At 38.6% G+C, this 16,558-nt stretch overlaps 1 protein-coding gene across 6 annotated transcripts in view; it reads right to left on the bottom strand.

Moving 5' to 3' along the window:
* The window catches only part of ZMYM6 (zinc finger MYM-type containing 6), a 45,725-nt gene that overhangs the window by 18,125 nt on the left and 11,042 nt on the right, over positions 1-16,558 (bottom strand). For 3 of the 6 annotated variants that reach the window (XM_033227168.1, XM_033227169.1, XM_033227170.1), the window contains exons 3-13: positions 15,960-16,044; positions 14,856-15,105; positions 10,404-10,578; positions 10,117-10,308; positions 8,149-8,299; positions 7,608-7,723; positions 6,472-6,750; positions 6,162-6,312; positions 4,149-4,321; positions 2,355-2,502; positions 547-687 (exon numbers count right to left, since the gene is read on the bottom strand). In XM_033227168.1, the coding sequence (XP_033083059.1) occupies positions 547-687; positions 2,355-2,502; positions 4,149-4,321; positions 6,162-6,312; positions 6,472-6,750; positions 7,608-7,723; positions 8,149-8,299; positions 10,117-10,308; positions 10,404-10,578; positions 14,856-15,105; positions 15,960-16,044 (1,861 nt within the window). The remainder of the gene's footprint in view (positions 1-546; positions 688-2,354; positions 2,503-4,148; positions 4,322-6,161; positions 6,313-6,471; positions 6,751-7,607; positions 7,724-8,148; positions 8,300-10,116; positions 10,309-10,403; positions 10,579-14,855; positions 15,106-15,959; positions 16,045-16,558) is intronic. The other 3 variants (XM_033227171.1, XM_033227173.1, XM_033227172.1) reach the window with 3 other exon arrangements.

Below are 16,558 nucleotides of genomic sequence, written 5' to 3'. Positions count from 1 at the left end.
CCTGGGTGACAGAGTGAGACTCCATCTCAAAAAAAAAAATTAAAAATTGAAAAAACAAAAATAAAGACACTTCCTTTCCCATCCACACCACCTTGCTTGCTACCCACTCCCCTGAGGCGGGGGTGGGGGGGCGGCGGGAGGGGGTGTATGTTCCCCTACATCACATGAAGAAAGGTATTACCAGTAAGAACTACTGGCCAGTAGCTCACACCTGTAATCCCAGCACTTTGGGAGGCCGAGGCAGGTGGACCACCTGAGGTCAGGAGTTTGAGATCAGCCTGGCCAACATGGTGAAATCCCGTCTCTACTAAAAATACCAAAATAGCTGGGCGTGGTGGCAGGTGCCTGTAATCCCAGCTCCTCGGGAGGCTGAAGCAGGAGAACTGCTTGAGCCCAGGAGGCAGAGGGTGCAGTGAGTTGAGATCGCGCTATTGCACTTCAGCCTGGGCAACAAGAGTGAAACTCTGTCTCAAAAAAAGAGAACTACTTAGGCTAGACAACACTCACTTCTATGGCTTAGCCAAATGTCATTATATCAAGTCATACCTTTTAAAACACTGTTAGTGTTCCCTGTAGATAAGGCAGCAGGTATTTTTGCCAATGACACCACACTGGTTATAACTGGTGTTGTATCTGTCCTTGCAGAAGGGAGCTCCATCACAGCAGTTTTCGCTTTAGAAATATTTACTGATTAAAATAAAAAGTTAAGACCTGGAATAAGCAAAAGGGTCTCTCTCTCATACACACTCATACTCACACACAAAACCCTGTTTAGTAACTAGGTTTTCAAGAAGCAATACAAATATCTGATTCTGTATAATGTTAGGTTGGGTGACTCTGGTCAGATTAGTGTTCATTAGGACTTAAAGAGAGTCTAATTCTATAAAATTATAAACCTCAAATGACATTTAACAGGTAGAAATACAGGTGCTGGATACAGTGGCACCAGCCTGTAATCCCAGCTACTTGGGAGGCTGAAACAGGAGGATCACTTGAGATCAGGAGTTCAAGACCAACCTGGGCAACATAGCAAAACCTACTCTCAACAACAACAACAAAAAAGACAAATATTAGCTTCAGGATTCACTGGGCTGTTCTATTAGTAACTATTAAAACTCCTAGACCTAAGCGTGCATCAAACAAAAACTTAACATGACAATTTTTATAAATAAGTTAATGAGGGAGCTGTCCAACCCCATAACACTGGTTTTCTTAACCCATATTATAAAATGAATATTCTATTACCAACTTGACTGGTTCTGGGGAACGGAGGGCTAACACAAAAGATTAGCACAAGGCATTTATGATTAAGGTAAATCATTAATAAGGCTGCAAAGGTAGGCAATGGCCAGACTGCAAGGAGCCAAAGCTCTGTCAATTAGGTAGCACTCCAGGCTTTGATCAGAGGACATAATACCAAGCGGCTCTTTTTCTTCTGAGAGGGAGTATATCGTTCTGTTGCCCAGGCTGGAGTGCCATGGTGTGATCTCGGCTCACTGTAACCTCCGTCTCTCGGGTTCTCATGCCTCAGCCTCCTGAGTAGCTGAGATTACAGGCACACACCACCACACCTGGCTAATTTTTGCATTTTTAATAGAGATGGGGTTTCACCATGATTACCAGTCTGGTCTTGAACTCCTTGCCGCAAGTAATTTGCCCGTCTCAGCCTTCCAAAGTGCTGGGATTACAGGTGCAAGCTACCGCGCCCGGCTACCAAATGTTTTTAATCTAATACTGAGAAAGAAATATTTAGGAGAGCTACTTTATGAATACACCATGGATCTATCTACTCACCTGGATATTCTGACCACATTAGCTGTCCTACTTGCAAAATTATTTTATTCTTAGCCAGGATCAACTTTGCTACCCAAGTAGAACCCGTCTATTTTATATTTTCTGAGATAATTAATGTGTTATTCTTTTCTCCTTGCCTATAAGCAAGCTCTGAATCAAATTTTACACTAGTCACAGCAACTATATTAACTATACTCTCCCTTTGTTTGCCCTGATTTTCTATTTTTATTTCTGGTTTATTAACTAAACAGTATATATCCTTAGTTTAAGTTATTTATGTACACATACATTCAATCAAAAGCAATCAAATACAAGTTTCCTATAAAAATTAGTGCAGATACATTATTGGCCTTTTGGTGTGCTTGACCATCAGAGCAAAAAGTATTAGAATTACTTTTCCCTCAAGGGGAAATCTTAAAGACTTCTTAAAGAAAAATTTAAGGAAATTCAGGCTATTTGAATCCAATGAAATTTTGTTTTTATTATATTATTTATAACTGTGTGTGCTGATAGTGTCCTAGCACTGACATAAAAATCCCATTAGCTAAGTTTAATTTTACCTTTATTTTGTGGAAGAGAGTCATTCATAATTTGCTGATGACAAAACTCCAAGACACAAAATAGATTACAGAAATGTTTAATGTTGCCTCGCCACTTTATGGACTCATTTAGTTTACCCTGTCGTTTACAACCATCACACTTGGCCATCTGAGAAAGAAACGTTGGACAAGATAGGCTTAAAACTATAAAATAATGATAAGATAACATTAATCATAAAAAGAGGCACTATGAACACAGGATATATGAGTCAGTTGAGACTACAAAATGTAAGGTTCTTACCTTAAAATACTGATTTTATTTAATTTTTTGTTTTATATAGATGCCCTAAATCAAGATAATATAAAAATTGTGGCCAGGCACGGCAGCTCACACCTGTAATCCCAGCATTTTGGGAGGCCGAGGCAGGCGGATCACAAAGTCAGGAGTTCAAGACCAGCCTGACCAACATGATGAAACCCCGTCTCTACTAAAAATACAAAAATTAGCTGGGCATGGTGGCACACGCCTGTAATCCCAGCTACTCAGAAGGCTGAAGCAGGAGAATTGCTTGAACCCGGGAGGCAGAGGTTGCAGTGAGCCAAGATCGCATCACTGCACTCCATCCTGGGCGACAGAGCAAGATTCTGTCTCAACAAAACAAAACAAAACGAAAAAATGCTCTTGTTTTCAAAATTACCAATAAGGGAGTCTAAAGACAGGTTCATAACTGGGTGTGGTGGTGCGCACCTTTCCTGGTTACTCAGGAGCCCGAGGCAGGAGAATCGCTTGAACCCAGGAGGCGGAGGCTACAGGGAGCCAACATCACCCACTGATCACACCACTGCACACCACCCTGAGCAACAGAATAAGGTTCTGTCTGGCAGTGGGGTGAGGGGTGGGCAGCGTGAGGTGGGGGAATAAAAGATACAAATGAAAAATAAGTAAAAAAAAAATAAAGATAGGTTCAACTTTTAAGAAATTAAGCAGCAGCTTACAGCAGTTGATACAATATGGGCTTTGGAGTCATAAAGGTTTTGATTCATTCAGCAAATATTTAATTAGACATCCTTTGTCTTAAGCACTGTGATTGGCCCTAATTATATAATCATGAAAAATAGATTACCCTCCCCCAACAATAAAATTCTATTTTGGGGGTGAGGTAGACAAGCAAACAGTGATGTCACCAGAGTGTTATAGATGCTGTCTTCCTGTCCCCTACCAGCTTCCTCAAGAGCGTATTACTTAACTTCCCTGGACCTCTTTCCTTTTTCTTATTTATAAAATGGCAATAATATACTTAGCTCTTGGGACTATGGTAGGATTAAATGAAATGACACTTACGGAGCACCAGACATGTATTAGTGGTTCAATTAACTGCAGCTACCATTGTTAGCCTTTCAAAAAGTTAATCTTTTTTAAAATGAGGTAGGAATGGTTGCCAGCTATTGTCCTTTGACCTATGAAGTGAGACAAGGTCTGACTTCAAATTCCTCACAGTAACCTGAATGAGAGAGCCACTTGAGGCAACATTATGTGAAGTTCTAACCTGAAAGAAGTCAATAAGGGCAATGTGCCTTATAAGAAGGCAAACATAAAAGGAACATATCCAATCAACAACAAAGTCTGCAGAAATCCTATACTTTTTATCCCAAAGATTTCATGTTTATATTCAACTGAATTTTTGTTATAGTCCATAACTTATTTTATCCAGTGCTAAACACCAAATTTTTCTTGACATAATTTGAATATACTTTAAATAGAAAACAATTTGCACTGATTTCAGAAAGCCAAAAAAAGTATATTATCACCTTTACCTGATAAAACAGAACCGTAAATTTGGACATACAATCTTCACAACAAAACTCTTCTAACTTGCCCTCCAATCGGTTTTCTACCAAATTTGGGGATGTCTGTGAACAATAGCTGCACATCTTACAGTAGTTTCCCCATCGTTCTCCAAAGTCACGGGCAGATAGGAATTTGCAAACTGAGGATCAGAGGGATGAAAGGAAGAAAGATCAAATTTACATTAACTGAGAAGGTATAAGAAGTTTCTGTGGTCTCAGATATAAAACTTTAAGAAAATTTCTAATACTTACACAATTATTTGCCTCTAGATTACAGGACAGTCTCTATACTCACAAACCAAACTTATACCACCTTTTATTTCATTTTATTTTATTTTTTTGAGACAGAGTCTCACTCATTTTGCCCAGGCTGGAGGGCAGTGGCATGATCTCAGCTCACTGCAACCTCCGCCTCCCGGGTTCAAGTGATTCTCCTGCCTCAGCCTCCCGAGTAGAGTAGCTGGGATTACAGGCGCCTGCCACTACGCCCAGCTAATTTTTATATTTTAGTAAAGACAGCGTTTCGCCATGTTGGCCAGGCTGTTCTAGAACTCCTGACCTCAGGTGATCTGGCTCACCTCAGCCTCCCAAAATGCTGGGATTATAGGCGTGAGCCACTGCGCGTGGCCCCCACCTTTTAAATATACTCTAAATATTAGGCCGTTTATATTCAGAAACATCAGAGGTATAAAAGTTTTTTAAGCCAAGAAGCAGCAACTATTTAAGCTCTTCTTTACAAATGAGTGCAAGAACAAAAAGATCTCTGACGTCATAGCTAAACTTATGAAGAGATTTTCTTTATTAATACCACTGATCTAATCATTTTTACAGTTTTTTATTGCAATTATTGCAACATTTAAAAAGACTGACTTTCGTCCATGCACAGTCGCTCAAGCCTGTAATCCTAGCACTTTGGGAGGCCGAGGCGGGAGTATCACCTGAGCTCAGGAATTCAAGACCAGTCTGGACAACGTGGTGAAACCCCGTCTTTACAAAAAATAAAAAAAATTAGCCAGGCATGGTGGCATGCTCTTGTAGCTTCAGCTACTTGGGAGGCTGAAGTGGGAGGATCCCTTAAACCAGGGAGGCAGAGATAGCAGTAAGCCAAGATCATGCCACCACACTCCAGCCTGAGTGACAGGGCAAGACCTTGTCTCAAAAAATAAATAAATAAAAATAATAAATAAAAAGATTGACTTTAAAGTGAATTAACTGTAAACACAATTCAAAAAAACTTTTTTTTTTGAGACAGTGTTTCACTCTTGTTGCCCAAGCTAGAGTGCAATGGCGTGATACCGGCTCACTGCAACCTCTGCCTCCGAGGTTCAAGCAATTCTCCTGCCTCAGGCTGCGAAGTAGCTAGGATTACAGGCGTGCACCACCATGCCTGGCTAATTTTGCATAGAGATGGGGTTTTTTAATAGAGATGGGGTTTCACCATGTTGGTCAGGCTGGTCTTGAACTCCCAACCTCAAGTGATCCACCCGCCCCAGCCTCCTGAAGTGCTGGGATTACAGGCGTGAGCCACCGTGCCAGGCCTCCAAAATACTTCTAATTATACCTCATAAGACAAAAAGAATGTGAAAGGCCGGGCGCGGTGGCTCAAGCCTGTAATCCCAGCACTTTGGGAGGCCGAGACGGGTGGATCACGAGGTCAGGAGATCGAGACCATCCTGGCCTACACGGTGAAACCCCGTCTCTACTAAAAAATACAAAAAACTAGCCGGGCGAGATGGTGGGCGCCTGCAGTCCCAGCTACTGGGGAGGCTGAGGCAGGAGAATGGCGTGAACCCGGGAGGCGGAGCTTGCAGTGAGCTGAGATCGCGCCACTGCACTCCAGCCTGGGCGACAGAGCGAGACTCCGCCCCAAAAAAAAAAAAAAAAAAAAAAAGAATGTGAAAACTAATTGTGGCTTAATTGCCCAAGTCATCATGAATTATAACAACCCATGCACTGTGGATGAACCAACTTTGTCTTTACCTTCACTACAGAATGGCTTGTCAACCCCTGAGAATCGCACAGTCTCCTTTATAATTTTCTGCAGTTTACAGTAGTCACACATTGCCACAACTTTATATTTCTTCTTGTATTCATCAGAGCAATTCTTGCCACAAAACAGAAACATTCTACCCTGCAGAAAAGCAAGAGTCATTAAGAGCTAACTAAACAGTTGCTTTATCTTTAAGAAGTCCTTTTCATGTCAAAGCAAATTGAGTGTTCAAAATTGAAAACACAAAAGTGTTTCTACTGGATAAGTTTATATTCGATCCCTTTCATGATCTCTCTTTACCTTGTAGAAAAGAAGTTCTGGTTTTGTGGCAAACAGATGATTACAGTGCTGACACTTGAGTTTAACAACTGTATGGGTTAAAGCAACTTGCTGGGATTGTTCAGCAAGAGGTTGGAGGCTGGCTGCAGCAGAGCCACGGATGGAGCTGGGGGAAACGGCAGAGGTGTTACCTCCTCCTGTTGACACTGCTGACCTGGAGGAGGGCAGGCTTACAACCACTTGGCCCTGAGACAGGGGGACCGCTGAAGAGTTTGTTCCTTTTGGCTTGTTAAATACATTCTGAATGAAAACAAATAAGGTAAAGATTTTATCAAGTGAGAAATAAGATAACTTGGTACTTTTCATTTCCTCACTTTAATAAATCAAGTCCCCCACAAACATTTTTTAAAATTTTCTATGTCACCAAAAGAGTTTAAATGGCATACTTCCACAATAAAAGGACTGAGAAATACAACATTAAAAGGTCAAGGACTGGAATTCAGGCTTTCCTGACAAAGACCTCTAATGTATGCCTCTAATAAATTAGAGCAGGCTTCTCCTTCCCCCCAAAACTTCCCCCTACCTGCACTCCCATTATCAACTAGCTTCTGATGGCTATTAAGACACAACAGCCACCAACAGTCTCTTTCTCCCTAATGCCAGGGATACTGCATCAGGCATGTTCCTACCCCGGAGATTACTAAACTCTACTCTGTGTGTGTATTGCAGAGAGGGAGGAGAAAATGGGACAAGTGGATGCTTACAATTCCATGCCAGGAGTCACTAGGTATCTGACCCAGGATGAGAGAGGAAGTGGCATGTGAATCCCATCAGGCTACTGTTCTTCACCATACCACCTACCCAAACCATAATCCTAGCTTCCATCTTTGTGAAGGGGAGAGACCCAAGGGAGAAAGTGGGAGGGAATGATAGTTTAGGCAAGGATCCTAAACAAAGTAGAAATTGCTAAGACCCAATATCTGGGTTCAGATATTTTATAGAAATGACCTGGTTGGGACCCTGGATGAAACAAAACAAATTTTTTCTTTTTAATTCAAATTTAAATTTTCATAAGAACAGGACTTCAGCAGTTAACACCGTGCCACAGATCAATGCCTAAGAGAATCACATGCATGATGTGCTACCTTAGATCATACCTGGAAAGCGACCACACAACTGGAGCTGCAGAAGCTGTATATAGTTCCATTTGACATGGCTAGGTGATACTGAGGGATTGCTGAGGTTTTACAACTATGACATGAAACCTGGACACCTTGGTGACAAAAAATAAAAAACAATGATTAAGTTATACCAATGAACAAACAATACAAAAATCTATTGGGAGAATGAAAAAATTAAATAATCAATAATATACCAAAAAAATCAAAGAACTTTACAGAAATCTGAAATCTAACTACAACTAACCTCTATTAAGTTCCACTTAGACAAAAACTAAGTTGGAAATTTTAAGTGTTTTTTCTTTCTTCTCACATATGAAACTATAAAATACTGTATATATTGCAACCAAGAAAATCGGTGAAAAACTATTTTCACATACAAGTCAGTTATTTAAAAGTCAATCTTGGGTCTTTATTTAACTAACTAGATAAATTTAGCTTGTAACAAAATCAAAGAAAAGCAGTTACATTTTTCTTCAATAGTTATTAAATCTATAAATTTATCAAATTTAAACATTACCTGAAGAAGTAACAGTCTTAACTCTGTAAGCAGATAAGCAATTAATAGAGCAGAAAAGCTCTGTTTTTCCTGAATCATTTGTAGTCTCAATCATTTCAGCTGAGGGCCTCAATGACTTCCCCAGGGCATATGGAGGAATCTGGGCTGAATTCTATTAAAATAAAAGAACATTAGATACCTAGTACAAGCATACATATTTACATATTGTTCAAAAAAGTAAAAAGAAAAGCTACCTACAACCACAGCTCTTGGTTGAAATATTTGAGCATGATGATGAAACCACATTATTGGGAGGTGGGAAAATAAGTTCTTCCAGACAGTAATAAAATAGAAACTGAAGAAAATTAGTAACTACTCAGATAGAGATCTTAGCAAACAAAACACATTAATTCAAACACAAGTAATGAATTAGGTAGTCATTACATACTTTTTCATCACCAATAACCAGAGAAGACCAGCGAATCCATGAACCAAAGGGCCATTCTCGGTATAGTCTTGTACATCAATCTAGAAGAGTCTACCACCTTTAAGGTTACTTAATTTGTGAGATTCTTCAGCAGGAGATAAAAATGATACTTAATGTATATTAATAGAGATCCTACAGAACTACCTATTTTTCAAGCTGAGTTTCATAATAAAATCTGCTTATGTTTATTCATGTTTTAAGAAATAATAAAAATAGCTACCATTTACATAACCAATACTATAACTTACTGAATGCTTATCATGAGCCAGGCCCCAGGCTAAGCAACTGTTATATAGTGTGTCACAGAATCCTTTCAACGACAGAGTGAGGTGCTCTCAAAAATTACATTAACAAAAAGTTCAAATTAACTTTAATTAAATTAACAGATGAGCAGAAGAAGTAGGAAATTAAACTCATTTCATCAGGCTCCAAAGTTCAGGCTCCTAACCACTACACTACCCTGTCAGTGACACATTATAAGGTCTCTCAATATGAAAGGAAATCGTAAGAAAATACAAATTCTGAGGTTTCACTACATAATCTTCCTAGTAAAAAGACAGAGCACAATACTAGTAACAAAATTAGAAATGGAACTCATTTTAGGATCATATATAAAATAACATGGATTCTTTTCCTGTGAAAGTAGTAACCAGACTGCCAAAAATGGCAATTCTTAAAAAGAGATTATTTTCAGTGATGAATGTCCATATGTCCATTACCAACTGCTCAGAGGAAGTAACAAATCAAACTTGCTAACTGAAAAAAACGTTTAATTATCATTTACAAGATACATCTTTACATCTTTAAGAAAAACTTTTTAAAACCACAAATCAGTAATAATTAAATTGACACAAGGTGATATATTTAGTAACAAGCTTACTGCATTATTCATTACAATAAATAAAATTACTTGAAGTATTCTCATAAGACAGTGTTGACCAAATAATTACAATTCATTCCCAAACACATTTTAAAATGAAAAAGACAAGCTTTGTTTAGATTCACTGATTTTATCATCTTAACTCTTGCTTATGGCCTATTTATAATATGGTTTTCTTGCTATCACTACATCACAAAATATTTCATGCTCAAAGAAAATCATGAAATTACATTTGAGGCCGGGACGTGGTTACTCACACCTGTAATCCCGGCACTTTGGGAGGCTGAGGTGGGTGGATGGCTTGAGCTCAGAAGTTCAAGACCGGCCTGAGCAACATGGCAAAACCCCATCTTGATTTAAAAAAAGAAAAGAAAAGAAAAGAAATCGCATTTGTGAATTCTTAGCTATGAAGGGAGCCTTAAAAAAGGGACTTATTTTACCTATATCAACTTACCACCACAATCATCCCTCACACCATCAGAATCTATCTCATTTTCTGGAAGGGAAATCACATATCAGGATGGACTAATGGAAGGAGCTCACTCTCATTTTGTAGTTCATCCCTGTGCAGCCAAATCAGAAGGAGTGGGCCTAACTACATGCAACAAATAGATATTCATACCTGCTTGTATGCCGTGACACTTGTTGAACTAAAAACTTTCTGGGATTGGCAAGGGCCAGAGCTACTATAGCAATAGCTCCCACAGTTCTCACAACAGTTCATGGTGAGGTTGTTTGTAGAGTGAAATTTTGAAAAACAGGCATCACTACAAAGACCATGTACCACATTTTGATATTTAACTTCAAATCGAGTCTAGGAAATAAACACACATACACATACACAAAATAAGCAGAGCCAGCTAAAAAAAACTCTTTGAGCAGAATCCCAATAAAAGTAAAATAACTTACATCAGCATTCTTCTGACACATACTGCACTTAGTTGAAATGCTTTTGGTATATATGGTAACAACAGGTTTTTTCTTTAGCTCGTAAGACGACAAGCATGATTGGCTACAGAAATCTTTGCTAGGAGAGGAATTCTCAAAGCGAGTTGTGATCACATCCTTAGGATTTAAAATGTCTCTAAAAATAAATAACAAAGGTAAAAATGAAATGTATTCTTCACAATTGTAACTTCCTCCTCTTTGTGAGCTGAAATAACACTTACTAACGGCAGGTATTGTATGGTAGAAAAAGGATAAGGTGTCTGCAAACCTTGGTTTGATGATGAGTTCTGCTATTTACCAGGTGAGTGACAATGAATGATGTAATTACTATCTCAATTTCCTCATGTATAAAATGGGGTTTATAATACCTAATTCATAAATTTGTCAAGAGCGAATTATATTTAAAATATAACCAGCCAGGGCCGGGCATGGTGGCTCACGCTTGTAATCCCAGCACTTTGGGAGGCCGAGGTGGGCGGATCATGAGGTCAGGAGTTCAAGACCAGCCTGGCCAACATGGTGAAACCTCATCTCTACTAAAAATACAAAAGTTAGCTGGGTGTGGTAGTGGGTGCCTGTAATCCCAGCTACTCCAGAGGCTGAGGCAGGAGAATCGCCTGAACCCAGGAGGCGGAGGTTGCAGTGAGCCGAGATTGTGCCACTGAATTCCAGCCTGGGCAACAGAGCTAGACACCATCTCAAAAAAAAAAATATATATATATATATATACACACACACACACACACACACACACGTATATATATATACAGCCAGCCAGATGCTGAAGACAAAAATAGGAAGGCTTCCAGCCCCAACCAAGTTTCATCTGCTGTAGCCAACAGGACCAGTCAGTGTCCATCCCACAACTCCAGACCACAAGACACTGGTTCTCTTACTAGCCAGAGGCCGCCCAAAGTAGAACTGAAATGAGACAATAAACGAATTTTTTTTTTCTTTTTTTTTTTTGTGAGACAGAGTCTCACTCTGCTGCCCAGGCTGGAGTGCAGTGGCACGATCTTGGCTCACTGCAACCTCCACCTCCTGGGTTCAAGCGATTCTCCTGTCTCAGCCTCCTGCCCGAGTAGCTGGGACACAGGCCCATGCCACCATGCCAGGCTAATTTTTGTATTTTTAGTAGAGACAGGGTTTTGCCATATTGGCCAGGCTGGTCTCAAACTCCTGACCTCGTGATCCGCCTGCCTCAGCCTCCCAAAGTGTTGGGATTACAGGCACAAGCCACCGCGTCCAGCCAAGACAATAAACGAAATGTTTAAAAGTTAAAAGTGCAAGATTTTGAGAAACAAATGAGCTACCAGAATACAAAAAATAAGCATGATATATAATATTTAGCTATAACTGAAAAAATCAAAGAAACATATGATAAAAGGGCTGTTAGGGCTTTGTATCAGAGGACAGATGGAAACAAGAACGAGATAGGAAGAACAAAAATAATTGAGTGGTTCTGTGAGATTCCTAGAGCCAATTTGTAAAAGCTAATTATTGCAATAAGCACAAATAGCAATATCCTGGTAAAACAGAAGCTAAGTATTGCCATTCTTCTGACAAGTATAAAAACTAAAGGAAATAGTCACTAATTATAAACACTAGTGCAGGCCACAAAGTAAATGGCAAAGTATATAATAATGGCAATAATATATACTACAATAAGTGTGTTGAGTAATTACTATGTGCCAAGCATTATTCTCTTTACTCAAATTATCCAATTTAAATAACACAAAAATGACAGAGTGCAGTGGCTTACCCCCATAATCCTAGCACTTTGGGAGGCCAAGGCAGAAGGATTGCTTGAGGCCGGGGAGTTCAAAGCTCCAATGAGCCGTGATCATGCCACTGCACTCCAGCCTGGGCAACACAGCAAGACCCAATCTCTACAAAAAAATTTTTTTAATTAGCAGGGCATGCTGGCTTATGCCCATGGTCTCAGGCACTCAGGATGCTGAGCTGGGAGGACTGCTTGAGCCCAGGAAGTAGAGGCTGCGGTGAGGTGGGATCACGCAACTGCACTCCAGCCTGGGTGACAGAGTGAAACCCTGTTTCAAAAAAAAAAAAAAATCCCCAAACTACTATGAGGTTAAGTATTACTGCAACTGCCACTTTACAGATGAGGAAACTGAATCAGAGGTTAAACAGCTTGTCAAAATCATATTGCTAGTAGGCAGTATAGCTGAAATACAAATCCAGGTAGTCTGATTCTAGTCTATGGAATTAATTATTCCACTATCCTGCCTCCCATCCAGCACCTTTATTATACAGGTGTACTCAATGGTAAACCATGAGAAAATAACAACAACAAAAATTATTTTAATTCTTTAAAACTCAACTGTAAAAATACGACAGCAAATCTTGGAAACCAAAAGAATATGCTTATAATATACAGATGAAGTATTAATTTTGAAAAGTGATTTTTCTACTGAAAACAGAGCAATAAAGAGTTTCACTTAATAAGGTGAATCTGCCAGTGGCATAATAAGTAAAAAAAAAGTAAGTAAAAATACGTAAATCAAAGACAGTAATTTTATAATGAAAATCTGTGCACATAAATTATAAATGTACTCTGAACTTTACACACTCAAATGAGTGTTATACCGTAACATTTACCTTAGAAAAACCAACAATAACATAGCTCAAACATTTTTCTAATTTTTTTAAGATAAAACTTAAGATAAACCTTTAGACTATTTAACTTTTAATTTTATAAATCTCATGTTTTAACAGTATGACTCAATTTAATTAGCTATTATATTAGCCTGATTAAGGTATCAAGCACCTTTGAAAATTTGTAAAAATCAAATAAATGCTGAAAAGATAAGAATCTGTCTCCTAATCTTATGCTAAAAAGTCACTGACAGGGGTGACTACTTTTAAGAAAACAATAGACATTTGGATGTGTAAGTTGTGTCATGTTCTTTAAAATTATTTAATTTTATTTGGATATTTGGTATGTTGAAACAATATCTAAAAATAGAAAACCAAGTTTACTTCTTCAGATTAGTTTCATGAGAACGACATAAAAGTGTTAATTAGAAGGGTATTTTGCAACAAACTAATTTAGAGTATATAAATATTTTAAAATTCCTCTCTCCTGGCCAGGTATGATGGCTCATGCCAATAGTCCCAGCACTTTGGGAGGCTGAGGCAGGCTAATTGCTTGAGCCCAGGAGTTTGAGAACAGCCTGGGCAACATAGCAAAACCATCTCTACAAAAAATACAAAAATTAGCCGGGCATGGTGGTGTGCGCCTGTGGTCCCATCTACTTGAAAGGCTAAGGTGGGAGGATCATCTGAGCCCAGGGAGTTCAAGGCTGCAGTGAGCAGTGATCATGCCACTGCACTCCAGCATGGCCAACAAAGAAAAAAAAAACATCCTCTCTCCTCTTTAGTTGGAAATTTCCATATAGCAGGATCTACTTTTAGATAGTTTAGGTCAAGACACAAAGCACATAAACATGGCCAAAGACAAAATAGGGGCCTACAGGTGGTATGTTAAGTATACAAAGTAATATGTATCATATATACATATATTTATTAAATTTAATATATCATGTTAACTATAAATAGTAACACATGATATAATTTTTATTATTAATAACAGGATTCTATTTATTAAGTACTTGCTATGCGCTAGGCCATGTGCTAACACTGTCTCATTAAAATCCTAGGAAGCAACTATTATTTACTGATGAGAAATGGAGGCTTAGAAAGTTAAATATCTAGCCCGAAGTCACAGAGATAAATGATAGAGTCACAGTTTAAAAGCAAGCTCTTACTATTTTTTGCCTGTAGTGACTACTAACAACACACTGTATTCCTCAAATTACACTACCACAGTGTACCACAGTGTAGGTAAAACATGCCAAATCCTTCAAATGTACTAAGGCAGGGAAAGATTTATGTGACTTTGTTGCTGTTTTTTCTTCTCTCTGCATCTAAGCATTATTGTAAAGCAACAATGACCCCACAAGGACATTAGAAATAAACACATTTTTGTGACCATGTGGAGTTTTTACTTTTTAAATAATTAAATAGCTTTCATATACTATTAAAAGAGTGAAATTATATTATGCTATACCAAATAACTTTCAAGATAACTGTTAAATAAATTTAAATGGTGGGTGTCTACGGTTACAGGATAGTCCTGCAATTCCCACACGTTATTTGTTATTTCTTTCCATAGTAAAATCTAAAGTGATAGAAAACTGGTTTAATCATTATTCTAACACCAAGTCACTTAATGTTGCAAAACTTTTAAATTGGCTAATTCTTCCATTAGCTAAAATGTTATTTCTACAGATACATGCTAAAAAGATTTAAAGTATCAACAGCATGTTTGAACTAAACTATATATACACTAAAAAAAAGGTAAAGTAAAAAGGGATGTTAAGAATTTTATACTTCGAGCAGTTTGTGCAGGTTTTCTTGGGAGGAGGTGGCAGGCAGGCAGGTGAAGAATGTCTGGTGATGCATCGTGTGGAGCAGAAGAGCTGAGTAGATCCTGTCTTATGATATGCAGTTTGGCCCTTACAAAGCATTTTTTTACAACCAGAACAAAAAACCTTAATAGCAACAGCTGGAACTGAAGGAAGCAATACACTTGGGCCAGATGATGCAAAAGAAAGCTGAAAGCCTGGGTTCAACTGCTGGGCTATCAAAACAAAATAAAAAAAGTTTTAGTATCAATACTAATGCATATACAGTCTCAGTCTCTCCTTCTCTCTCTCTCTCTCTCTCTCTCTCTCTCTCTCTCTCTCTCTCTCTCTCTCTCTCTCTCTCTCTTTCTCTGAGACAGGGTCTCACTGTCACCCAGGCTGGAGGGCAGTGGTGCAATCATAGCTCACTGAAGCCTCAAACTCCCAGGATTAACTAATCCTCCCGCCTCAGCCTCTTGAGTAGCTGGGACTACAGGCACACGCCACCATACCCAGCTAATTTTTTTTTAATTTTTAGCAGAGATAAGGTCTCACTATGTTGTCCAGACTGGCCTCAAACTCTTGAGCAAAAGCCATCCACCTGCCTCAGCCTCCCAAGTTGCTGAGATTACAGGTGTTAGCTACCACACCCGGCCCAGTCTCTCTTTTTTAGGACAAATTCCCTATCTTGAAATTCAGTATCAATGAGGCAATAAGTATCAATGAGGCAATAAGCACTCCAAAACTGAGGTTTCAATTTTTTTTTTTACCATGACTCAAAGTAGGAAATACATTTAATATTATAACCCAGTTCTCATATACATATGTTTGTAAATGTGGGGATGTGTGTTCAATTCAATCACTGAAACAGAAATTTTATGAAACAATACGTTTCCTTACTATACATATCATATTCTGATATAATCTTACTCTATTTTATTTTTTTCTGCTGAAAACCAGCTACTCAGTTTGAAAAACCACAGCTCTAAAGAAAGAGAAAGACATACATGAAAAGATGCTTTCTCTCAATTTTACAAGTCAGAATAAGCAAATACTAATTGTAATTAACTTATACAGTTCAATTTCTTACCAAGAGGTCTCTCATTAACTGAAAACACACCACTAATTTTCAATTCACTTTCTTGAATTTTTGGCTGTTGGGCACTTCCATACTCCTTTAAAAAAGAAAAGAAAAGAAAAAAGAGCAAGCAATACAGTGTATGTAAGTAAACTAGAAATTCAAGCAAAAAAAAAATTATTCTATCCTATTCATCTTTTTTTTTTTTTTTTTTTTTTTTGAGATGGAGTCTTGCTCTGTCACCCAGGCTGGTGTGCAGTGGCGCGATCTTGGCTCACTGCAACCTCTGCCTCCCAGATTCAAATATTCTTCTGCCTCAGCTGCCCAAGTAGCTGGGACTACAGGTAGGCGCCACCACACCCAGCTATTTTTTGTATTTTTAGTACAGACGGGGTTTCACCATATTGGCCAGGCTGGTCTCAAACTCCTGACCTCGTGATCCACCCACCTCAGCCTCCCAAAGTTCTGGAACTACAGGCGTGAGCCACCACACCTGGCCGTATTAATCTCTTAAACAGTCTAATCATAAATACCTTCACAAACACCTCAAAAGTCAAAATTTACAAGTTATTAGACTAGATTTAATCTTTACGAAGACAATCTTTCAGAAT

The sequence above is a fragment of the Trachypithecus francoisi genome, unplaced genomic scaffold (genome assembly GCF_009764315.1).
Source record: "Trachypithecus francoisi isolate TF-2019V2 unplaced genomic scaffold, Tfra_2.0 Lachesis_group12, whole genome shotgun sequence".
Taxonomy (NCBI): domain Eukaryota; kingdom Metazoa; phylum Chordata; class Mammalia; order Primates; family Cercopithecidae; genus Trachypithecus; species Trachypithecus francoisi.
The sequence above is the reverse complement of the archived record's forward strand: the minus strand, read 5'-3'. Positions and strand labels throughout refer to the sequence as shown.